The following is a 26,383-nucleotide window of genomic DNA, read 5'->3' as shown; positions in this document are numbered from 1 at the left end:
TTATTAAGATTGGGTCTGTATCTATTTTCCTAGTAAGGCCTAAATACATGTTTATTATCAAATTGTGTATTACAAATTAATTTACTCTGAAGCAATTCGGATGTAATTAAAAATTTATAATAGAAATGATATCAAAATTTAACAATGTGTACATAAAAATCAAATGATAGATCTCAAATATATTACAAAGGCATAGGAAAAATGGCTAAAAGAAAATATGCCAAATGTTAAGTGGATGCTGGACAATGAGTTATGTTTTTCCTGCTTTATAATTTTCTATTCTTGTAAATTTTTCTCCAGTGAAAATCTGTTACATTTATTTTTCCCCAGTCAGTTTGTAATTTAAAAAGATACTTTTTATTATCAAAGTAACATATATTCAGTATTTGATTGATACATAATCATAAAAGAAAAAATTAGATGATGCCAAGTTAGTAATAGATAGTGAAGAGCAGATCCTTACAACACTGTAATGAAAGCAGTTGTCAAAACTAAAGGGCAACAAAGACATCTTCTGGACATCTTAAGAACTGCATAGTTGTTTTTTATACAAAGGATCCTATTTCTATCTAAAAGTAATAGTTGTTTAAAAACCACACATTAAGAAGTGTAAAATCAATGTGCATTAGGTTTGAAATTTTAAATATTACATGATTAAATTACAAATATACAGCATTTAAAGAAGAAAAGATACAAATTGTTGCATACACATTGGAATTAGATAGTTTCCAAAATGTATTTAAAACTATTTCCAGATAGATTATAAAATACAAATATTTTAGTAAAAATAATTTATTTTCATGTAAGGAATATATAAAATAGTGTGAAAACTACATGCAGTGTTGAACCAATACTTGAAAAATTTAAATACAATACTTCATGAATCATAGAGCCCATTTTTGTCAAAATATGATTGGCAATTTAGTCATTAATTTAAAGAATTGTATTTAATAAATGAACAAGCAGATTGAAAACCATATTTGACTGATTTGTGATATGTCCTAGTACCAGACAATGTAATATTTTAGGAAAATTATTTGCAGTGAAATATAATTATTAAGGGTCCAAATGTTAAATACGTCCACCCATTTGAACATCTTTTCTTTTCAGTTTGAACATGTGTTCTTTTTAGCCTAAAACTGTCTGTAAAATGATCTCACTATGGGCACAATTAGCGAGTTTTCTGTATGACAGTGCTCTTCTGTTCTCAGAGCGTGAGTGACTGCTTGCAGGCGCGGCGAGCCCCTTCAGGAAGCACTATTGATGCCAATGACCTGCATCTCTGAACAATTCTTAGGGGAGACCTAGTTTAAGGGTATTTTTTTCAAAGTACTGTCCTAGAACACTATTCTGTAGTTCAACTAGCAAAACTCAGCTTGCTCTAGTAATAGCTGTATTTGGTAAGAGATGTATGCTTTAGCTTTAGGTAACGCCAAATGAACAGATATTCTACAAACGAAAGTATATTATTTCCAAAAATTACCTTTTCTAAGTATCTTCATGTGACAGGCCATAAGGAGATTTTGCAACTAAATGCTTCCAATACCAGAACTAAATATTTAATTCTTTGAAATTTATGTCACTTGTATCTTTTCAAATTGTTATGATATAACAGTTTATGATTTTTCTAATACAGAAATCCAAACAAATAATTATGATAACCATAAAGAAAGTTTAAGAGAGGTGATTTTAAATAAAATTCACCAGGGTGATGGAGATTATAGTCACATGGAACTGAAGTGCTTTAGTAACATAAGTAACTTGATTATCTTATTTTTTTTTCACCAACACTGTCTGCTAACTTTTGCACAACTACTAAACAGAAATAGATTTCTTGGTGTGTGTTCATTTCTCTTTAGGCAGTTACATTCGATTTGATCTTGGAAAGTGGCTGCCAGGAATTCTGTCAGAAATAAAATATTTATGAGTCAAATAATGGTGATTAAATTTCTTAATGGATCATCTAACTTAAGGTAATTCTGCAGTAAATATTTTCTGTATTTTACATGTGTACAATTTCAAAAACACAATACAAAAGAGAAAATGATCCTATTTTTGACTATCTGATTGGGTCATCCTGAGGACTCAGTGGGACACAACTGATGATAGCAGGGAAATCAGCAGGGCAAGAGCCAGGCCTGAGCTGGATCTGCTGCTGAGCAGGTCATTCTAATAGACGAGCTGGAGCTTGGCTACGGAGAGCTGGCACAAGTAATAACGGGCAATCTAGGTGCACAGGTGTTGAGCAGCAGAGTGGATTCTCAATGAGAAGTAGCAGCTTCTTAGGCATTGAGCTGGCCACTAGCACCAGACTGGAGGAAGGGCAAGTGGGAACTAGAAGGAGAGGTTTGAAGAATTTACCAAATTCTCGGCCTTTGTGATTTCAGAGAGTTGAATTTACCTGCTGTTCAAAATGTAAGTGAAGTGCTTTGTATATTCAGTGAGTAGAGGTGACTTGGGAGAGAATACATTTAAAAGTAGTTCTCAGGTAACTATTTCAGTGTTCCCTCACACAAGTACTAGGTGAGCACTGTTCTACCTTGAGAGCCTTATTTCTAAGCCTTTTTAAATTATGGCGTAAATGTACTGGACTTTGGGAAAGGTTTGGTGAATATGGGAGAAGAAGCCTTATGCTGATAGTTTGTCCAGCTTTCAGAGTAAATATATAATAGTATATAACAATATTTCCTACTTTTATACATGACTAGCAAATTTGGGGAGGTTTTTCTTTATTGATGAGAAATGATATTAAAACACAGAACAGCTTTACCTTCCCTTGTCTTGGTTGCTCTGGTACATTTGTGAAGCTGCAGATGCCACATTCTGACGTGATAAAAGAGATGGAGAGAGATTTATCCCTCTGAGTTGCCGAAAAGCTATTTCTGCATGGATGCTCCCAGGATTATTTGTAAGAATCCCTGCATTCTTGTTTTTTTTGTCTGAAATTAGGAATTATGAAACAATGAGAAGCATTAAGTAAAAAAATAAGGCAAGTAATAAAGTTTGGTTGTTCCTCAGCTGAATTTATATTATACATATTTCATAATATAAATCAAAAATTTTAAATAAAAATATAGAATTGGAATATATTTCTAGCACTTAATACCACTTAAATTTCTCTGAGCTAGTGAATCGATTTGATCCTTTCTAGGTAATTTAAAAAAATACAGATATCCAGAGCTGTGTGCTATAATAAATGTACACATAAAGCGACCATACTTTTCAAAATAAAAATTGGAGCAACATAGCCAGAATATAGGGAAGAAATTACAGGACTTTTCCAGAAAATCCTCAAAAATAGTCACACTATGAATCTTGAAGAAAGATATCTGAGAAGGAAGTTATAGAGATGAATCCAGGGTTGAACCAACGTCAAAAAAAACCCCAAAAAACTATGGCTGACATTCCTGAAGATGACATAGTACTATTAAGGAGACTAATAACAACGTGGCCTGTCCTATTTTACTGATAGCTGTATCTACTGGACAAAAAATGCACATTCTACTATCATTAAAATCCTGAAGTCATAAGTATGTAGAAGTATGAAAAATCAGTTAAAAAATAACAACAGAGTAAATTATGTTGGGTTTCTTTTAACAGAGTTTCCTTTAAGAATAATCACATAGAGCAATCTACTATTCTTAGTGGGCTCTTAGATCATTTTACAATTATGATGACGTTCAGTTTTATTGTCTGACAACGGTCTGAGGCAAAGTGGGATATTAAAACGAATGGAAGAGGTAAGCCCTCAGAGAAGGAGTAGCTACCCCCAGTTTCACCAAGTTGAGAGCCAGGGAAGATCTGGAATTAGGGAAAAGACTTGATCTAAGCCTGAATCAGAATGCATATAACAGAATGAACCATTTTTATGCACTGTCCTTTTCATATACTCACTCCTCGAGAGCTCTACCTCTTGAAACTCTTTCCTACTGTCAGTTTCATGAACATTTTACTTGTAGTTTCAAGGATAAGGTCTGATCTTCTCTTTATAAGATACCACTCGTATCTCAAGAGTCTGTTATCAATTATCTTTAAACCTCTGATTTCTACTTTTAGCAGGATGGACTAACGAACTGGTCTTAGTAGTCATTTGCTATGAAATACACAAAATGAAATAAAAGCTTTGAGAATAAGTCAGGAAATCATTGCGCAAGTATCACAAAGTTCAAATGGCGAGCAAATGCTTCGTTACAACATACCAGTAATTGAGCAGAACCAAAAAATACTGCGGACTCTTTGAAATCAGAACAGCCACATGAAACTTGAACAAACAAGCAATTTTAGGAAATGTAAATTTAAAACGCAATTTTAGAGGCTGGCCTGGTGGTGTAGTGGTTGAGTTCGTGTACTCCACTTTGGCAGCCTGGGGTTTGGGATTTGGATCCCAGATGCAGACCTAGCACCTCTTGTCAAGCCATGCTGTGGCAGCATCCCACATAAAATAGAGGAAGACTGGCACAGATGTTAGCTCAGGGCCAACCTTCCTCACACAAAAAAACCCAGAAAAAAAAGACATGCAATTTTAAGTAGTATTAGAAATCAAAGTAAGATTTTTGTTTTATTTTTAAAATTTATTTATTAATTTTTTTTTTGAGGAAGATTAGCCCTGACCTAACTACTGCCAATCCTCCTCTTTTTGCTGAGGAAGACCGGCCCTGAGCTAACATCCGTGCCCATCTTCCTCTACTTTATATGTGGGACACCTGCCACAGCATGGCTCATGCGGTGCCATGTCCGCACCTGGGATCCAAACCAGTGAACCCAGGGCCACCGAAGTGGCATGTGCACACTTAACTGTTGAGCCACCGGGCTGGCCCCAAGATTTTTGTTTTAAATTTAATGTTTTTACATTCACTTTGAAACTCTTTGTCAAAATACCTTCAATTTCAGGAGTAAAAGTGAAGTCAGATCGCAAGTAATGGCTAAATCCACCAGGAAGAATTACATTTGTTATCTTTATTGGAGGAGCTTTCACTTGGCCAAATGATCCACCATCCACAGGAGAGTTGGTAACAGGAATAAACTACGTAATAAAATAAAACAGTTAAGAACACCTCACTTCCAAAACTCAGATCAATAGGTTTAGTCCTTACCACAAGCCCCAATTGATAAGTTACAATTTTTTATGTCAGGAGTTATATGCTTGCCTAAACTCAGAGTTGGTATGAGGCAAAAACTGTGAAACGACAGACTTTTGAGCCCTTCACCTCCCTCAGAAGCTCGCGGTCTGTGTTTTCAGACTGCGCGGTGGTATCGGGGCGCATCACCAGGATACAGTGCGGCGGCGCCTCCCCCTTTCCGAAGAGTCTCAACAAGGCAAGTGGAGAATTAAGAAAAGGAGAATTAAGCCTTTTCTTCCTTGTACTGTTTCTTCTCTTTTTCTGGACAGGAATTTCTGGACAGTAAGAGTTATATCTTCTATATCTTTGTGGCCCTCATACTTCTCCATAGATACCTTGCAGTTAACTAGTTTTTCGAAAATGAACAAGTAAATAAAACGGGGACTAAGAAAAGCATCTTAGAAAATCATTTTTAATGAACGTGCTAACTCTCTAAATAGTGTTGACATTTTAAGTTAGGTGAGGATTAAGAGACTTTCGAAAGAATTTCAGGAATCAGCAAATGGAGGAGAGAAGTATTTCAGCCTGGAGACTTGGTTTCCCTAGAAATTTATGCCTGCTCTGTCTTCACTAAGACTGACCTTGTTTGTACTTTTAAAAATGTGAATTCTGAAGATGTCATTCAACTCATGCAGAGATATAGGCTTTTGCCATTTGTTTAAAATTACCAATTTCCTTCATTCTTTAGTAAGTGTTACCAAGAGTGCAGCTTCGTAATGAGCACTAAGGGCCTTTTACTAAGGCCAGCCAGTGTCAAATTCCCTAACTAATTCCTTTGTGGGAGTTTCTTCCTGTCTCTAATCTAGAATGTTGTCAATTTTTGTTCTGAAACCAAAGTGCCAAAATACTTAAACTCTGGTTTAAAGGTGAACTTTAGATTTCATTTATTCCTTCTTTATCTGCTTTTAAAAAAGAAAGAACAGCAGCAAATAAAACAAAGTAAAATATATTAGACTGAACTGATAAACTTGAAAAGTATTCTGTTCTTGTGTCTCCTGAACAGCTAAAAGAAATAATGACTCAATTTTGTTCTAGCCATGAAAATAAAAATTACTATTGCATCTTAAAATAGATCTCTCTAAAATAAAGACTTCAAATACCCCCTTTAACTAACCATGTATAGATTAATCAAAAACTGGTTTTTTTTTTTTCCTGAGGAAGATTCACCCGGACCTAACATCTGTACCAATCTTCCTCTATTTTTTCGTACGTGGGCTGCCAGCACAGCATGGCTGCTAAGAGAGCAGTAAACGTCCGCACCTGGGAGCTGAACCCAGGCTGCTGAAGTGGAGCGCACTGAACTTAGCTACCAGGCTACCAGGCTGGCCCACAGAAACAGTTTTTAAATAAAATGTTTACATATAGAATAAGTGGAAGATAATTAAATGATTATATATGGCACTGATTTGAATGGTAAGAATAGGTACCTAGAATCACTCAAGACAACATCACAGTATAGTAATGGGAAAAGTCTGAGTTCACTCTGAGAAAAAGAAAGCAATAGCCAACAAGCAAACCCTTTAGTGAAATACTCATCACTGACTAAAATTGAGTTTATGCACTTTTCCTGCTATATTAGACCAATTAAAAATATATATGGAAATTGGGATCTTTAAAGTTTTTCTAAGTGATTTCTTTACATGTAATTTAGTGAATTTATGTGTAATTTATATGTAATTTTCCAAATTTAGCCAATGATACCTTAAAATAGAATTTATAAATTTTAATGTGACAATTTTATAGGTCTCTCACTGGTGCCCTCATATATGTGGTGTGGTAGGTAGAATAATGCCCCCCTCAAAAAGATGTCTATATCCTAACCTCCAAAACCTGTGACTACATTAGCCTACACTGCAAAAGGGAGTGCAGGCATAATTAAACTAAGGCTTTTGGGATGGGGGATTATCCTGGATTATCTACATGGGCCCAGTACAATCACAAGGGTCCTTATAGGAGGGAGGCAGGAGGTCAGGGTCAGAAAAGATGTGCTGATGGAAGCAGAGGTCAGAGTGCTGCCATTGCTGGAAAAGGGCCATGAGCCAAGGAATGCGGACAGCTTCCAGAAGTTTGAAAAGGCAGAGAATGAATTGTCTCTTAGAGCTTGCGGAAGGAACGCAGCCCTGCCAATGCTTTTGATTTTAGTCCTCTAAGACTGATTTTCTGACTTCTGACTTCCAGAATTGCGAGAGAATAAATTCGTATTGTTTCAAGCCGCTAAATTTGAGGACATTTGTTACAGCAGTGCTAGGAAACTAAAGTTTTCTTGAGTTTTCCACTTCTGAAAGCAAGAAGTGACTTGCTCCAGGAATATAAAATAGAGAAAGGGAAAGGAGGGTTAAATGACTGAACTACATTTTACTGGATTATTTGTTCTCTTTCAGAAGTTTTTAGGGCCGGCCCAGTGGCTGAGTGGTTAAGTTCTCCAGCTCCACTGCGGCGGCCCAGGGTTTCGCTGGTTCGGATCCTGGGAGTGGACATGGTACCGCTCATCAGGCCATGCCGAGGCGGCATCCCACATGCCACAACTAGAAGGACCTGCAACTAAGATATACAACTGTGTACCAGGGATATTTGGGGAGATAAAGCAGACAAAAAAAAAAAAAAAAGATTGGCCACAGTTGTTAGCTCAGGTGCCAATCTTAAAGAAAAAAAAGTTTTTAGAAAAATTTTTGCAGATAAAACCCACAAATGAACCCATTTCCTTTGCCTAATCTAGATAATCTTTAACACTGTACAACTTTCAGTCTTGCAGGTCTCTGCAGCTACTGTAATAGAAGCCCCTTGGTTAATCGGAAAAAGTCAAAGTTAATAAAAAGTCAGGGAATAATTAAGAATTATATGTATAATTCATATTTGTCTTTTAAAGATGTTATTTTTTTTTTTATTTTTATTTTTTTCCTTTTTCTCCCCAAAGCCCCCCGGTACATAGTTGTGTATTCTTCATTGTGGGTCCTTCTAGTTGTGGCATGTGGGACGCTTCCCCAGTGTGGTTTGATGAGCAGTGCCATGTCCGCGCCCAGGATTCGAACTAACGAAACACTGGGCCGCCTGCAGCGGAGCGCGCAAACCTAACCACTCGGCCACGGGGCCAGCCCCCATATTTATCTTTTAAAAAAATTCAAAACATAGTACACGCACACACCAATCTTTTGATGAAGGGCCAAGGCCTTTTCTGTAAGAGTCCCTTGATTGGTATTTTATCTGATTGTTCTTAGATAAATCTACCCCTAAGGTTTTGCCTACAATTTCCAGTTTTGATTTTTTTAACATAGCAAGAATTTACAGACATGTGGAGAAAAATTGAACACACAATATGTCTTGATTTTTAAAAATAATTTTCCTATATATTTTGTCTGAATTTTCATAGTTTTCTCCCATATTTTACAAGTTTCTTTCTCTCAATTAATTTGACATTATGTGTGAGTATGTGTGTGTGTGTTTGTGTGTGAGACTGGTCTTTATCCAGACTTTCCAAAGTATCCCATTGGTTTTCACAGAAACATAGAAATACTAATTTAAAAATTTGCACTTACAGTATATCTGTTTATTTAAAGTACAAGAACTGACATAAGTTTTGGAAAAAAACAGCCAACTCTTGACAAATATGTGAATCTACTGTTGAGGGTGGAGGGGATGAGAGGGGAGCCGCCTCATAGCGAACGCTCATTGTGCCCTGGGAATCAGGGAGTTCGTTTTACAGAGAGAGTGGAGGGTCGGGGAACTGGTGAGTTCTTTGAAGCATCTTCGGTAGACTTATCTCTTTCCCCTTCGATATAACTTTTAAAAGAAATCTTTGTCATTGACGAATGTCTTTGCTCCCTGGCTTTCACTTACGTCAGAGGCTCACCCTAGTACGCCCCACTCTAGTCCATGAATCCCATTAGACTTCATCTCTCTCCCGGATTATTCTAAAGCCTCTTAACTGGTTTCCCTGCTGCCAGCCTCTTTCTCCTCAAACCTTGCAAGGGCACAGCTCTAATCATGTTACGTCTTTGGACAAAAAACATAGCTTTTCTAGGTTAAATTTAGTTTTTGTAGAATGGTCATAAAGAATCTGGGTGGTCAATGACAGAATTTCCTAATGATATACTTTTGTGGCTTTGCTCTCTCTCTTTCCCACCATGGTGAGGTACCTTTTTAGGGCTCATGGGCAAAAGGCCCCATTATTCTGCCAGTATACAAGAAAAGAAGCATATCTCTTTCTTGCTAGATGAATTACACAGTCCACAGAGTTGAGGTGAGAATTCCTCCCTTCCCTTCCCATTGCTAAATGGAAAGAGTTTTGTTGTTAGTTTCTGTTTATAAAAGTGATACGTTATAGTTTCTTACCTTCTAGCACTGTCTGACATATTGAGCAAGAAGCACACAGACTTTAAATAATTTGCTTTATGTCAAAGTACGTTATTAGAAAAAGAGGCTTCCCTTGCTTTTGTGTGTGTGCACTCTATTCACCAGAACAAGCTGCCTTTGACAGTAATCACTAAATAGATACTAAAATAATCTATAAAAACATCATAGCTCAGGTTTAAACATTTAAGTAAAAATGCCACAATACAACATGTTTATTTACTAATAATTTATATATTTTCACAGGAAAAGTGTAAATAATACAATTATTACCGAATTTTTCTTTGCTTGTAGTTCAGAGAAGTGAAATTCAGCTTTTGCCCTGTCATCTGAATTCACAGGAATTCCATCTAACATCTGTAAGTTAGGCAGTCGAAATATGAGCACGTGGCGATGTAGCATTTTTCTACAAATCTAAATAAAGTTAAAAATAATTTATTCCATTTAAAAACCTATTTCAAAGATTAACCTTTATAGAGAAGAAAATTTAGCATAGGCAGCAAAGATAGATAATATCTAATTTATAGTATTAGATGATACAAATATGAGCTCCCTTTCTGAAAGATTTCTCAATTCCCTAAATGAAGACAACTTTTTTTTAACCAAGGCTACCATTTGAAGGTTTAGTCTCTTTTTAGAATATATAATATCGTTCATTACTACAGGCAATCCCAACTGATGAGTAGGATTATAACATAAATTTCACTTCTAAGTAATTAGCTTGAAACTTATGCGATATTTTCCCATAGGCACTATCCAATTTAATTCAATACACATCTACTGAAGTGTATTATCCATCACTTCATAGTGTCAACCTACTCTAAAAAATTTTGCACGTGCTTCTTCTTCGAGAAAACATCAAATGGCGGATGACGCCGGTCCTGCGGCAGGGTCTGGAGGGCCCAGGGGGCCCCGGCCTGGGAAGCCGTGGAGGCTTCCGCGGACGCTTCGGCAGTGGCGTCTGGGGCTGGGGGTCGCGGCCGTGGTCGGAGCCGGGGCCGAGGCCGCGGAGCTCGCGGAGGCAAGGCCGAGGACAAGGAGTGGATCCCCGTCACCAAGCTGGGTCGCCTGGTCCAAGACATGAAGAGCAAGTCCCTGGAGGAAATCTACCTTTTCTCCCTGCCCATCAAAGAGTCTGAGATCATTGACTTTTTCCTGGGGGCATCTCTTAAGGATGAGGTTTTGAAGATTATGCCGGTGCAAAAGCAGACCCGTGCTGGCCAGCGGACCAGGTTCAAGGCATTTGTTGCCATTGGGGATTACAATGGACATGTCGATCTGGGTGTTAAGTGCTCCAAGGAGGTAGCCACTGCCATCTGTGAGGCCATCGTCCTTGCCAAGCTCTCCATTGTCCCGGTGCGACGAGGCTACTGGTGGAACAAGATCAGCAAGCCCCATACTGTTCCTTGCAAGGTGACAGGTCGCTGTGGCTCTGTGCTGGTGCGCCTCATCCCTGCCCCCAGGGGCGCTGGCATTGTGTCAGCCCCTGTGCCCAAGAAGCTCTTGATGATGGCTGGTATTGACGACTGCTACATCTCGGCCAGGGGCTGCACTGCCACCCTTGGCAACTTTGCCAAGGCCACCTTTGATGCCATCTCTAAGACCTACAGCTATCTCACCCCAGACCTCTGGAAAGAGACCGTGTTCACCAAGTCTCCCTATCAGGAGTTCACTGACCATCTTGTAAAGAACCACACCAGAGTCTCCATGCAGAGGACCCAGGCTCCAGCTGTGGCTACCACATAGTTTTATACAAGAAAAATAAAGTGAATTAAGCCTGTTAAAAAATTTTTTTGCACGTGTGTAAGAAGGTGTGTAGACAGTTAACATAGTAGGTCTGAGGCTGTCATCTTTAGAAGTGTCTGCTGGCAAGGATGGATCTTAACTAGCGTTTGGTACTTGGATTTTGGGAGGGTTCCCACCATTCTTTAACTGATAAGGGTAGTTCACTGTGCCTAGACTACTCACACAAACAATATGATTTATGCTCAACCTGCTTTCTTTCTGGGAGTCTGGAATTTTGGTACATGATAGGCATAGGGTATCTACGTGACCAGTCCCCAACAAAATTCTTGAATGCTAAGTCTAATGGGATTCCCTGGACAGAAACATAACACACATGTTGTTGCATTTTTGTTGCTGGGTGAGGAGTGTGCACTGTGTGAGCCCTCAAGGGAGAAAAAGAGTATAAAGAAGCCTGTACCTGGACTCCTGCCAGACTCTGCCAGGCGGCCCCCATCACCTGGCTGTGTGTCCTCATTATGTCACTGTAATAAATCTTATTAGTACACTTATAAACTATATGCTAAGTCTCATAAGTCCCTCTAGCAAATCTCTGAATGTGGGGTGATCTTAGGGACTGACAACACAGAGAAAGTATGCAACACTGTTTGTAATAGCAAAAAAAAAAAATAATAATAATGATAAAAAGAAGAAAAGAAAGAAATAAACTATCATGAAAAGGGGATGAATAAACAATCTATTATTTTTTTTTTGAGGAAGATTAGCCCTGAGCTAACATTGGCTGCCAATCCTCCTCTTTTTGCTGAGGAAGACTGGCCCAGAGCTAACATCCATGCCTATCTTCCTCTACTTTTTTATATGTAGGACGCCTGCACTCAACCACTGCGCCACCAGGCTGGCCCCAACAATCTATTTTTAAAAAATGTAGTAGATACATATACATTAATGGAGAGACATCCCCAAGACATTTAATTGAGTAAAAAAAATCAGAACATTCTAGGCCACAAAGCAAGTTTCATAAATACCGAAGAATATATAAATAGGCTGTCTCCTCTGACTATAAGAATAACATTAGAAATAAATGACAAAGAGATAACTAGAAATGCCTCATAGGTTTGAAATGAACACACACAGACACCTCAATAATTCATGGGTTAAAGAAGACATCTTTTGGAAAGTAGACTTTAAGAAATAAAGAACAGGGGCCAGCCTGGTGGCGCAGCGGTTAAGTTTGCACGTTCCACTTCGGCAGCCTGGGGTTTCCCGGTTCAGATCCCGGGTGCAGACATGGCACTACTTGGCACACCATACCGTGGTAGGCATCCTACATATAAAGTAGAGGAAGATGAGCACGGATGTTAGCTCAGGGCCAGATTTCCTCAGCAAAAAGAGAAGGATTGGCAGCAGTTAGCTCAGGGCTAATCTCCCTCAAAAAAAAAAAAAACAAAAAAAAAACAGGAAAAACACCACATATCAAAACTTTTAGAATGCTGCTAAAGCAATGTTTTTTGTTTTTTGTTTTTTACTTCAGCAAGCTTCCTAGATGAAGAGTAATATGCAAAAATCAGAATTTCTGTATTCCAGCAGCAAACAATTAGAAGAATGTAAAAAGATGCTGTTTAAAATAGGTATTAAAGGGGCCAGCCCAGTGGCGCAGTGGTTACGTTCGCATGTTCTGCTTCTCAGTGGCCCGGGGTTCACTGGTTTGGATCCTGGGTGCGGACATGGCACTGCTTGTCAAGCCATGCTGTGGTAGCCGTCCCACATATAAAGTAGAGGAAGATGACACGGATGTTAGCTCAGGGCCAGTCTTCCTCAGCAAAAAGAGGAGGACTGGCAGTAGTTAGCTCAGGGCTAATCTTCCTCAAAATAAATAAATAAATAAATAAATAATAGGTATTAAAGCAACCGAATAAATATAACCAAAGATGATTAAAAGCATTGGGAGAAAATTTTAAATCTTTATTGAAGGACTGAAAATAAATGTAGGGATATTTGTGTTTAAGAATGAGAAGGCTGAATACTGTAAATATTAGGGGAGACTGCTGCTTGTTATTTCCTCCTTGGCGGGACGTCCCATGCTGTGGTACTACTGGGCTCTTTCAGCCCCGTCCCTCCTTCTCCGGCAGGGAAGCAGACTGACGGAACTGGCAGATCTGGGCATGTTTAGCTCCTGTCTTTCCTCCTGGGAAGGGGCTTATCGCTGGGAGAAGGCACCCTGCTCCTCCAGGAGAAGCTCTCCTCCCAGGTGGAAAGGCCTCAGTCAAGCATTTCCTGTTTCTAGGTGATCATGACTGCCTATTTCTGGGATCTGTCAGGAGGCCCACTTGGCTTTCTCACTAAGCTAAGCAAAATATTGTCACCTTTCCATCTGCAATGGTCATATTTCTCAATTTGTTCAGATGTTACGTGAATAAGGGAGCTACTCATTTGATCCCTTCAAAGGCTCCAACAGAAAAGGAGGCAAATTTCTCCCAAAATTAATTTGTAAATTCAATGCAATTCCAGTTAAAATATCAACAAGAGTCTCACATAGCTTGAGAAGCTGTTTCCAGAACTCATAGGAAGTGTCAAGGGCCCAGAATAGCCAAGATAGTGGAGAAAGATAAAGAGGAGAAAGTGGAAAAGAAGGAAAATTAGAGGTGCTTACTCTAGCAGACATCAAGACTTAATATAAAACTTTAGCAATTAACACAGTGTAATACTGGTACAGGGCTACACAAACAGGTCAATGAGGACACTGTAGGAGCCTGAAAAGGACCCTCGTATATACGACAATGGCAGTTCATATTGTGATCAGTCGGAAGAAGACACTAGTCAATAAACCGTGCTTGGACGACTGTGTATACACATGGGAACGAATCAAATCAAATCCTTTCGCACATTATAAAAAATAAATTATATACAACTATAACTAAATTAACTAATACATTAGAAAAGGAACATACTCACCGGATTGCCATAAACTGTAAGCTCTCTGAGAGAAGAGATACCATCAAGTTTTTCCAGTTCTGCCATATCCTGCTCAAAAGTTAAGCAATAAGTTATTTGGTTAGATCTAACATCTTCAAATGTAGACTAATTTGCAGTAATTATATGTAAGTTTTGGATTGCAGCTAGCTCATGATTGAAACCTCTGAAGCGAGCTTGTGTGACAATATTCTGTACTGTTGATTAAAGACAGATCTGTGTACTATTGATTCCAAATCCACGGTTGGTAAAGATGCCATTCGAGCACGGGGAACAGGCCATACAGCAGCACTTGCAAGAAAAGACCGAATTTTTTCTCAGAAAAGTGACGATCTATTCTAGGACTCAGATTATATTTGGTTAATTCCCCAGAGGCTTGACCCAGAAGTGTGGAAAAGAAGGTGGATCCAGTTTAAACAATTTCAAAGGTACACATTAAACACAACCTTAACCATAAATTAGCAGCATGTGACATTGAATGGACTGCATCCTGATATATTTGCTGGAAATATATAAAATTGAAAAACTATCTCTCTAGCTGAATGACTTCCGTACTAGATGGGATTATTTATTATTATTTATTTAACATGGGTGAATGTTTGCAAATACAATTTAGCTTTTGCAAAATTATTTCTAAATTGCTATTTCTGACAAAATTTAGGCAATAAGTTCAGCTTAAGGTTGTTGCTAGTTGATAGCAATAAAACAAAGTTACTGATATGCTCCTCTTCTTATCTGGAAGGACTAGTGGACATACAGCCAATTCGTCTAGTCACTATAAATAAAATTTAGACCTATTTTAGACATTTGGAAATGGAAAATCATAGAGGAGGACTTTGAAAAAGCTCTGACAGGTATCTATAGAGATATTGTGTATTTTGACTCACAGGCAGTTCCTATCTGTGGAACCAAAGCCCGATTGGAAAGCAGAGAAATGTGAAAAGTCTTACACTATTTTCTCAAATTAAATGGAGGATAGCAGTGTTCACTAGAGAAATATTTCTAATAAAAATGTTTATTTCTCATAGAAAATGTTAATGAAAGAAACAGAGGGTTAAATTTTTAGAGGATAATGCTGGTATAAAGTCTTAAAGAGATCAAGCAAACTAATATATTCATAATTGGGGGGAGAGAGCTGATGGCTTCCCATTTTTAATATTGGTTACTTTTTATAGCTGTGTGTTGGAGTTACTTCACACTGACTCACAAAAGTGGACCGGTAAATTTTCAGGAATTTTGTGAGATGGTGTTTTAGCTTGAAATTGGCTATGGTGGAAGAAATTATACCATAGAAATTGGCAAATGCTATTGATTAGGACTGTTTTCCCCAGATAGCCAGCTGTTAAACAGTGGTTGTCACCCTTTGAGTATATTGTCAGGATAAGCACTTACGGCAATAATCGTAATAGTTAAGTCTGGATTGGGGGCTTTCGTTTAGGCAAGAAATAGCAATAGACTATTTCCTGGGGCCATTTCCAGCCTCAGGGGATTACTGAGATGTTTAAAAGTAGACAGAGTTGTTGGATGACATAGAGGGGAGTCATTCAGACACAGGGATCAAACAGGACTGCAAAGCTGAATTAAATAACTCATTTTTCATTGTGTTTCTCTGACTCCTCCTGCGGAAGCAAGACTATAGGCAAGAATTTTCCAAATCTACATAATTGGTCATGATGGCTAAGCCAAAAGCTTCACGGTGGAATCTGTTAGCAAGGATATGCAGTTTATGAAAGACTTTAAAGTAGGTTAATAAGGGACTGCATATATCTTCATTTGAAGCATTGCTGTTTTGCTAATTTTTCTATACTTACGTCTTCCTATCCTATAAATCTTTATCATCCCAAGGGTTATAGTCGGATTGCCCAGTTGTGGAAATTAATGCTGGTGTCAGACCACCCATGTTGATATGAATCGAGAGAAAATCTCTCCCAAAAAGAAAATGTGCACTGAGAGTTAAGAATTTTGAAGAACATAATATTTTCAGTAGAGTCAAACAGAATCCCCAACTTAATCTTTTTATTCCTTTCAGTGCATTTTTCCTAGCTCAATGTGTGGTCATATTAAGGTCCTACAATATTAATGGTTAGAATAAGTTTAATGGTAAAATGATCTATCTAAATTCTGAAAAATATCGTTTCAAGGATAAAAATAAAGAAGGGCTGATCGTGAAATAATCAATACTCCTTCATTAAATGATATATGCATAATCTCCCGTGATTTATCATACAGATTGTCCTTTAGCTATGTTAAATTTTGATAATAAGTAAGCTTGCCTGGGCATTATCCTGTTTAAGTTACTGGGGAGGAAGTTGCTATATCAGCTGATCTGCCATCCGTTCAGTTCCTCGGCGGGGAGTGAGGAGGGTGGGAAGTAGGGCAAGGACACTCCCGGGGAAAAGCAGTTTACCTGGTCCAATCTCCTTGTAAGTATGCGGGTAACTAGATGTCCTGTCACATAGACCAATGATATTTGCTAAGAAGGTCCTTATTTATGAAATTCTTCTAGCAGGACCTCCCTGGTTAAGGACTGCTTGTAGTACATAAGCCTGGAATCTACAGAATTATCAGGTAAGCTCACATACAACATGGAGAGACTTCATAAATGAAACACTCCCTGGATGTGTGAGACCACTCCCAGAAAATCTCACTTGGGGATCCATATTTTATTCTAAGCTAGAGAGTGTGTGTGAGACGTGGAAAGAAAGTACCTGAGAAGACACTGGAATGTCGCAGCCCCTGTGTATCCCTGAAATTATTAGTTAAGCTTGAGACTGGGTGAGATCTCTAACTCATGTAAGTCTGATCTGACAATCTTTTCTGTTAGCTCAGTTGCTATCACTGGAAAGATTTCACATAGGATGGCAATTTTCCTAATTTAGACTTCTTCTGGATAAAGATTTGGAAGAATCTGCCAGTTTTAACAGGCTTTTTTCAGATGAATGTTGTTTCAACCTGGATAAATTAGTTGTACACCATTTTTCTCTGTAAGTCTAATTCCTAGTTGCTATGTAGAAAAGGGCACTGTTCATGATTTCCTTCTAGCCTTGAACAGGCTATTACATCACCCCAGAAAAGGTTCCCTGAACTCTAGCAAGTAGAGCCATAAACAAATATTGATCACATATCTACTATCTACCAGGCACTACGCTATATACCGACACAAATGTGGGGAAAACAGACTCGGTCCCTGCTCTTGAGGGCAAGTCCACAGTTCAGTTTGTCTTTGAGATTGTCTTAGAGGTATGGACAGAAGTAGTAAAATTGGTAAAAGGAGGGCTAACAGATCATCGTCAAAACACTAAGAGAAATGTTAGGGCTGTATAAGGTTATGTACACCTTCCACCCTCTCATCTGCATACTATCTCAGGAGAGAGCCTGGGCAGGCTCAGGTGCAGTGGCTTAATGGAAACAGGTTGAATTCTGAGAAGGTAAAACTAAGACGGGGGGATGGCCCAGTGGTGTAGCAGTTGAGTTCACATGCCACTGTTTTGGCAGCCCAGGGTTCACTGGTTTGGATCCTGGGCGCAGACCTATACACTGCTCATTGAGCCATGCTGTGGTGGCATCACACATAGAAGAACTAGAAGGACTTACAACCAGGATATACAACTATGTACTGGGGCTTTGGGGAGGGAAAATATAAAAAGAGGAAGATTGACAACAGATGTTAGCTCAGGGGCTAATCCTCCTCACCAAAAAAAAAAAAAAAAAAAAAAAAAGAAAAGAAAGAAAAAGGAAAAGAAAAGGGAAAAAAAGTATACCTTTAAAAAAAAAACTAAGACAGTATCTTATCTAAAGACGCCTTCAGTGGGAGAGATGGAATTAAAGCCAAGTCAAAGTCCGCTATTGGGAGTGATTCAAATGTCAAGTAGACTAGGTACATACGCCAAGATTAAAGGGCCTCTGGAAGTCTGGGATTGAGATGCAGAAACAGCTTGGACCAAGAGCAGTCAGGAAGAAATGAGCTCTCTCAGAGAGGACTGCTGAGATGAGCCTCAGAACATTTAGATCTCACCTTTATCAGTGGGTGGATGCATGCAGGTTGGTCAGGTTGATAAGTCTAGAAGCAGGGTGCGGATCTGTACATCATCGAGTATTTATATGCCTCTGTATCACAGAATATTCACATGGCGTGTAAATGACAACTAACACAATAGCAAAATTTATCTTGGTGTGTTTGGAAGCTTTATGTTCAGAGGAATTAAGGCTTGTAAATCTCATAACACAAATCAAAAATAATGTTACCTGGATTTTATTATATCCGAGGAAGAGCTTCTCCAGTTTTACCAAAGGCTGTAATTTGCTCAGCTCTCGTAGTCTGTTTTCCTCCAGGTGAAGTGCCAACAGGGAGCTTGGTTTGGCAAAGGCACTGTCGTTAAACGCTCTGATGCGGTTATGGTCCATTACCAATTCCTGAAGGACGGCTAAGCTGTCAAGCCCTTCCACCTGACTGATTTCATTCCCTGAGAGAAGACAAGCCAGGATACGGCAAGTGAGCCCAAACTTTCTGAATAAAAGGGTATCTATCTTCATTGAAATATTTTTTATCAAATGTGTTTTTTTGACGTATTAAAAGGAACATATTCCCAAGGAGAAATGGAAATGTAGTTTACAAGAAGGTAGCATCATCCTCAAATAATATTTCGTAAAATTTCTCCTTCGTTTGAAAGATGAAATGTGATGTACACAATGTACTGAATTGACCCAATCTCTCTGTTCAATAGTTGAGCGCTAAAATAGTTGGTATTGACAGAAGTAGATGTATAAAGATGCTGCAGAAGATATGCTTATTGAGTATATCTGACTATTCTAATAGGCATATCTAATTGTTTCTTAAAATAAACTGATTTGTTGTATTTTTAAGTTGAAGAATACAGCTTAATTATGCTGTTATTTCTCTCTCAACATAGTTTTGCAATGCAGCCACAGTAAACAAATAAGAATTCATTACACTCTTTAAAACCTCATTCCTTTCTTTATGATCTGTGATTCCTCCCTACTGGAGCGATCAATAGCTTTATAAGTATCAATGATAACTTAAATGAGAAGAGGACCCTTGAGCTGACAAAATGCTTTTATATGTGTTTTCTATTAGAGTCTCAAAATAGGACATGGAAAATATTATTATCACTTTAAAAAAAAAATTCTTTATTGTTCTTTTTTTTTTTCCTCCCCAAAGTCCCGGTACATAGTTGAATACCCTAGTCCTCAGTCATTCTAGTTCTTCTATGTGGGACGCCACCACAGCACGGCTTGATGAGCGGTGTGCAGGTCCACACCCAGGATTTGAACTGGGTTTGAACTGGATTTGAACCCCAGGCCACCAAAGCGGAGCATGTGAACTTAACCACTATACCACCGGGCTGGCCCCGATTATCACTTTTTAATGATCAGAAAATTGAGGGTCAGAGAAATTAAGTAACTTGCTCAAAAACATAAAAGTGGCAACGCTAGGCCTAATCTAGATCTTTTACATTTTCAGCTCAATGCTGCTTCTACTGTACCATACTATGTTTTATTCACTGTTCATCCTCCCTGTTTGTTATGGGCTGAACCGTGTCCCCTACACATTTATATGTTGAAGTCCCAACCCTTAGTACCTCAGAATGTGACTGTATCTGGGAATAGGATCCATAAAGAGGTAACTAAGGTTAAATGAGGTCATTGCGTGGGCCCTAATCCAACATGACTGGTGTCCTTATACGAGGAGGAGATTAGGACACCGACACACAAAGGGAAGACCACGTGAAGATGCAGAAGCCATCTACAAGCCCTTAGAAGTGACCAACCCTGCTAATGTCTTGATCCTGCACTTCTAGCTTTCAGAACTGTTAGAAAATAAATTTTCGTTGTTTAAGCCACTCAGTTTGTGGTACTTTGTTATAGTCGCCCTAGCAAACTAATATATTATTGAAGATGTCATCCCATGATCTTGGAATCCTTCTCCATGAAATTTAACATATTTCACCGAATTTAAGACATCAACAATTGTTAACATATGTCAATATTTTACATACAGTAAGAAATAAAAAAACTTGGCTAGGTAAACAATGACACGCCATCAATTAAGACATGACCAGATTTCAGTCATGTTAAATATAAAAAGTGAGTGTCTCAGAATTGATGAAATATGGTAAATTTACCTTATTTTGTTCTATTCTTGATAACATCACAACCTTCAATAAAATTTCTCACAGAACTAAATCACAGACTTTGAAATATTATCAGAGCCTTACTTATAAAAGTTTATTCAAGTCAGATTAAGAAAAACGATTCAATTGTGTTAACGTATTATTTTCATGAAATTATGTATTTAGACTGTCACTTTCAATATTTTAATCCAGTAAATCACAACTGTATAGCTTTAAGTACTGAATAATACCTATGGTAGCACATTTTTGGCCATTATTCATTCTAGAAGGCTCATTAAACATATTTAAGAAAGAAAACTCCCAAACAACTATGCTGAATGTGCTTTCAGGGATCTTACATTTCTATAACTGGCAGCTTTTACCATTGTTTGAAAAATTCCCATTTATTTAACTAAACAGTTAAATTTTAGATAAACTGGAGCCTTAATCTAATTTGCTTCCCTACAGCCTCACCCTGCCCTTCCCCAAAGACTCACCTTCCCTTTGCAAATTTAGCACAACAGCTGAAGGTAGGTTTGTCAGCTCTCTTGTGGCCCCTGGCAGAGCCTAATTTTATCACTGCCTGCATTTGTGTCTGCCTCTACAGCTTTCACCCTTATCCCCCTTTAGACTGGGATCTCAGAAAGATCTCCTTCTCTTCAATATCTTTAACCTACTTCACCTCTTTATAAACCTCCAAATATGCTCAGAACCTCACTAGTCGCCATTTGCTCTCTTATTTCTTTTCAGGGACAAGCTCCTTGAGAACACAGCCTCCATTCATTGCCTTTACTGCCTATCCAACCACTTCCTGCTAAACTGTTTTCACTTTGGCTTTTGCTCGTCCCATGTTTCCAAATCTGATCCTCTGAAGGTTACCAATGGTCTCCTTTTGTTGAATCCAATTGTCTACATCTGATATATTTTTTGGAGGCTTCATTCTTCTTATCCTTTGACTTTGAGGTCATTCATCCTCTCTTCTCCTGACATTTAGAGTGTGCATTTCTTTTTTTTTTTTTTTTTTTTAAAGATTTTATTTTTTCCATTTTCTCCCCAAAGCCCCCCGGTACATAGTTGTGTATTCTTCGTTGTGGGTTCTTCTAGTTGTGGCATGTGGGACGCTGCCTCAGCGTGGTCTGATGAGCAGTGCCATGTCCGCGCCCAGGATTCGAACTAACGAAACACTGGGCCGCCTGCAGCGGAGCGCGCGAACTTAACCACTCGGCCACGGGGCCAGCCCCTAGAGTCTGCATTTCTTGTTTGTCTTTTAAAATTTCTTGTATGACTCCTTTGCTGGTTCTTTTTTCTCCAGCCTTCTTAATGCTGGGACGGGGTGGGAAGGTGGGGTGAAGTGTCTTCACATCTCTTTTTGGATGCCTCCACAACACTTTTATTCTTTCTCTATACTTATATCCTAGGTAAGCAAATACACTTTTGACTTCAGCTGTCCTCTCCACTGGGATAATTCTAGAATATCCATTTCCAGTCCTGCCCTGTGCTCCAGTGCTACTGCTTGAAAGAGTTTCCATTTTTATCTCTCAAAATTTTCACAACACAAACTGATTTTTTCCTATTGTAAATGAGCAACATTTCTCAATGAGTTTATCTAGCTTTAGTATCTCCTTTTTCCCAATCTTCTAATGAGATCATGAAAATATCCTGAACTATTTTCCTCTCCTTATATATCTAGTTAGTCATCAAGTCCTAATATTTCCTTCCTTTAAACTACATTTTGGAATCACCTCTTACTCGCCCTTCCCACTGACACCACTCTAGCCCAGGTCCTTCTTATGTCATTTGTGCTGGACAGAAAATGCACGTGCTCTGGAGTCATAAAGAGCTGTGTTTGACTCCGTACCATACCACTCACTGGGGCAAATTTAGGTAAATTATTTAACTCCACTGAAATTCAATTTCTTTTTTTGTAAAATGTATAGAAAATTCCTTAGCACGTTGGGTCGCTGTGAAGGTTGAATGAGATAATCTGTAGAGACAAACACCTTGCCCAATGATTCAATAAAAGGCAGCCACTATTGCCAGAGTAAACTGCCTCACTTCCTGCATAAGTCTGCCCCACTCTGATTTGCCACACTAGCGATGGCAACAGAACACACTCTCCTTTTATATTATTAGATTAAAATAGACCTTCAAGGATTAGATTGTCTGCCTTTTTGAATGTCAATGTATCTTTTAAAAGATCTGTCATTGTTGTGCTCAGTTTCTTGTTCTTTTAAGGCTAAGTCTCCATGTTCTTAACCTAACTCACAAGCACCTTTGATAGCAAAAAGACGAATTAAAAATTTTTAAATATGGTCTAGAAAAGCCTGTCTTTCAGAAGAAAGTTACTATACTCAGGTCAATTATACCGATATTGCCCCATGTCTCACTGATGAATCTCCCAATCTTTCTTTCATGTCATTAAATAATTATCGTTAAACTAATATTCTAAACTCTGTTTTCTCATTACCACTTTTCTAAAAATTTATAATTCCTACCTATTTTCAACTGCAAAATGAGCCTTCTCTATCAAATTGATCATGTTTAGAGGCTTTATAATTCTCTCAGAGACCTGGGTACTCTGGTTTCATCGGTTGGTCCCTTTGCAAGCATTAGCCCATAGACACCACAGACGTGCCCTTGTGACTCTTCTCCTCCTCCTCTCTACTTGCAAAGCTCTCAGTCGTGTTCACCTTCAGTCTAAATTCTATCAGTCTTTCAAAGAGTCCTAGGTTTGTAGAGGGGTTAATGTTCCAATTTCTCTTTTCTCTAAACTTCTATTGTCCTTAAGCTGGTATATATGGTCAGAACTTAGTTCATCTTTGTTTCAGTATATCTCCACAGATAGATCTTAAACTACGTTAGAGCAAGGATCTCAATTATATATAATTACAACAATATTGTATTTCTGTATCTTTCTTAGTACTTAGCACAATTCTGGGCTTAATAAGTACTTGTGAATGATTCACTGGTTACTTTCTATTGCTTTTAAAATTGATATGATATAAAAGTAAATTATGATGTAATACTGTACATAGCCCTAGAATATTGCATTTTCTAGGGTTGTTGAATATTGCCCTAGAATGCAATATTCTATAGCCCTAAAATACTGCATTTACATTATATGTAAATAACCCAAGAAAAACCCATAACTAAAATATTTTTGTCAATGAATCTGTTTTAAGCAAATGAAGCTTGTATTCGCTTATCAAAACAGGATAATAATCACAGCAGGTTTTAATAATAAAGACTTACATGTTAGCAGTGTTGCTACTCACCCTGTAGAAAGAGGAATTTTAAATTTCTTAGTCTGTTAAGTTGTAGCTGAATTAAATTACAAATTCCATTGTAGCCCAAATGAAGAACTTCTAAACTGTGCATTATTGGAGGCAAATTTTCACTGCTCATTGTATCTCTGAAACACACATGCAAGTTTGAGCCCATAAACTCATAACAGTATAACAAAGAATAAAATACTTCAGAATAAATACAAAAGAAGGTCAAAATGTATACAGAGAAAACTACAAAACATTGCTGAGATAAATTAAAGAACTAAATAAGTGGAGAGATATTCCATGTTCATGGATTAGAAGACTCACTATTACTAAAATGGCATTCCTCCCCAAACTGATCAATAGATTCAATGCAATCTCTATCAAATGCCCAGCAGGCTTTTTCCTTTTCCCCCAGAAAATAACCATCTATCCTAAAGTTAATAAGGAAATGCAAAGAACCCAGAATATCCAAAACAATCTTTAAAAAGAACAAAGCTGGAGGGCTTACCATCCCTGATTTCAAAATTTATTATAAAACTGCAGTAATCAGACAGCTCTGGTACTGTCAAAAGGACAGACACATAGATCAATGGAATAGGAATAGGATCAATGGAATGGACAGATCAATCATCACGCAAAAGGACGAATTAGATTTCATATTTTACCTCGCAACATACACAGAAATTATCTCAAAATGGATCACAGATCTAAATGTAAGAGAAAAAACACAAAACTTTTTGAAGAAAACATATGAGAAAAATCTTTGTGACCTCAGGTTAGGCAAATAATTCTTAGGTACAACACCAAAATCACAATCTGTAAGAGAAAAATTGATAAATTGGACTTTACCAAAATTAAAATTCCTTTAAAAGGTACAATTTAAGAAAATAAAAAGACAAGCCACAGATTGAGAAAAAATATTTGTAAATCATTTACTTGATAAAGGGCTTATATCCAGAATATTTAAAGAACTCAATAATAAAAAGCCAAACAACTTAATTAAAAAATAAGCAAACATATAAACAGACAGTTCACCAAAGGAGATATAATAATGGCTAATAAGTATATGAAAAGTTGCTCAGTAACATTAGTTATGAAGGAAACGCAAATTAAAACCATAACGAGATACTACTTCAAATCCACTAGAATGGCTGTAATCAAAAAGACAGACAATAGCAAGTGTTGGTGAGGATGGGGAGAAATGAGAACCCTCATAAACTGTTCTTGGTAATGTAAAATGGTGCAATCACTTTGAAAACAGTTTGGCAGTTGTTTAACAAGTTAAACATCAAATTACCATATGACCCATCAGTTTCACTCTTAGATATCGACCCAAGAGAAATGAAAACATAACTGCACACAAATACTTCTGCACAAATGTTTACAGCAGCATTACTCACACTAGCCCCAAAGCGGAAAGAACCCAAATGTCCATCAACTGGTGAATGGATAAACATAATGTGGCACATCCATACAATGGAATACCCAACATATTCAGCAATAAAAAAGAATGAACTACTAACACATGCTGTACTGTGGGTGAACCTCAAAAACATTATGCTGAGCTTAAGAAATCAGATGCAAAAGACCACATATTATATGAAATGTCTGAAAAACACAGCTCCGTAGAATGTGGATTAGTGGTTTCCTGGAGCTAGAGGTGGGAAAGGGAATTGACTGCGAATTGATATGAGGGATCTTTTCAATGTATGATGCAAATGTTCTAAAACTATGTTGTGGTAATAGAAGCACAACTCTATACATTTAGCAAAAATTATACACTTAAAATTAGTCGATATGCTAGGTAAACCGTACTTCAATAAGGCTGTTAAAAAGATACAAATGGTCCTCAATGTAAAGGATGTGTATAAATGAAATGTTCATAGCAGCTTTCATCAAAATAATCAAAGTGGAAACAACCCCAATGTTCATCAATGATAAATGGATAAATAACTTGTCATATAATCTATATAATGGAATACTACTCAGCAATAAAATGAAATGAATTACTGACACTTGCAATAATGTAGATGAATCTCAAAAGAATTATGCTAAATGAAAGAAGCCAGACACAAAAGACTACCTACTACAATGATTCTAGTCCTATGAAATTCTAAAAAAAAGCAAAATTATGGTGATAGAAAGCAGATCAGTGGTTGTTGCAAAGGGCCACAGTGTTGGGGTAGGGGACTGCAAAGAGATATATGGAAAGTTTGGGGGATGGGAACAGTTTGTACCTTGACTGTGGTAATGGTTATATGACTGAACACATTTGTCAAAATTCATTAAATTGTACACTTAAATTGGTGAGTTTTATTTTATTAAATTATACTTCAATGAAGGTGATAAAAACACAAGGAATGCTCTTCATTGGGAAAACTGGAAGGAAAGTATTCTGACTTGGAGAGAGTTATATATATCCCAAATATCCAAAAATAAATATCTTTAGGCTCTGCCAAAAATGTGTAGGAAAGTGGGAGGTATGTCCTCATCTTCTTCACAAAGTATCTTTTCAGTTGATGCTGGGGCATGAAGTGACCAGATAAGGACTTAGAAACAAAAACAAAATGAAGGTCAAAACAAACCCAAGTCCTTGCTACCAGGTGAGAGATTCTTTTGTGGAGTGATGAAAAGGCTCTGGAATTAGATGGTGGTAATGGTTGCACAACTTTGTGAATATACTAAAGTAATCACTGAACTGAACACAGAAGGTGAGTGTTATTGTGTGTGAATTGTATCTCAATTAAAAAAAAAAAAACAAAACCAAGCGGGCCGCCCCATGGCCGAGTGGTTAAGTTCG

At 37.8% G+C, this 26,383-nt stretch overlaps 1 protein-coding gene and 1 pseudogene across 11 annotated transcripts in view; one reads left to right on the top strand and one right to left on the bottom strand.

Annotated features, from left to right (window-relative positions):
• Positions 1 to 334: 334 nt before the first annotated feature.
• Positions 335 to 26,383, bottom strand: part of LRRC9 (leucine rich repeat containing 9) — a 115,510-nt gene continuing 89,461 nt past the window's right edge. For 8 of the 10 annotated variants that reach the window (XM_070593120.1, XM_070593115.1, XM_070593119.1 and 5 more), the window contains 7 exons: positions 23,587 to 23,723; positions 18,426 to 18,643; positions 14,163 to 14,231; positions 9,741 to 9,881; positions 4,879 to 5,023; positions 2,771 to 2,939; positions 335 to 1,903 (listed from right to left, as the gene is read on the bottom strand). In XM_070593120.1, the coding sequence (XP_070449221.1) occupies positions 1,864 to 1,903; positions 2,771 to 2,939; positions 4,879 to 5,023; positions 9,741 to 9,881; positions 14,163 to 14,231; positions 18,426 to 18,643; positions 23,587 to 23,723 (919 nt within the window). In that variant the 3' untranslated portion in view covers positions 335 to 1,863. The remainder of the gene's footprint in view (positions 1,904 to 2,770; positions 2,940 to 4,878; positions 5,024 to 9,740; positions 9,882 to 14,162; positions 14,232 to 18,425; positions 18,644 to 23,586; positions 23,724 to 26,383) is intronic. The other 2 variants (XM_070593117.1, XM_070593118.1) reach the window with 1 other exon arrangement.
• Positions 10,315 to 11,255, top strand: LOC103550783 (small ribosomal subunit protein uS5 pseudogene; annotated as a pseudogene). The gene has a single exon (XR_544880.2). The product of XR_544880.2 is annotated as a small ribosomal subunit protein uS5 pseudogene (transcript).

Source organism: Equus przewalskii, chromosome 25, assembly GCF_037783145.1.
Source record: "Equus przewalskii isolate Varuska chromosome 25, EquPr2, whole genome shotgun sequence".
Lineage (NCBI taxonomy): Eukaryota > Metazoa > Chordata > Mammalia > Perissodactyla > Equidae > Equus > Equus przewalskii.
The sequence above is the reverse complement of the archived record's forward strand: the minus strand, read 5'-3'. Positions and strand labels throughout refer to the sequence as shown.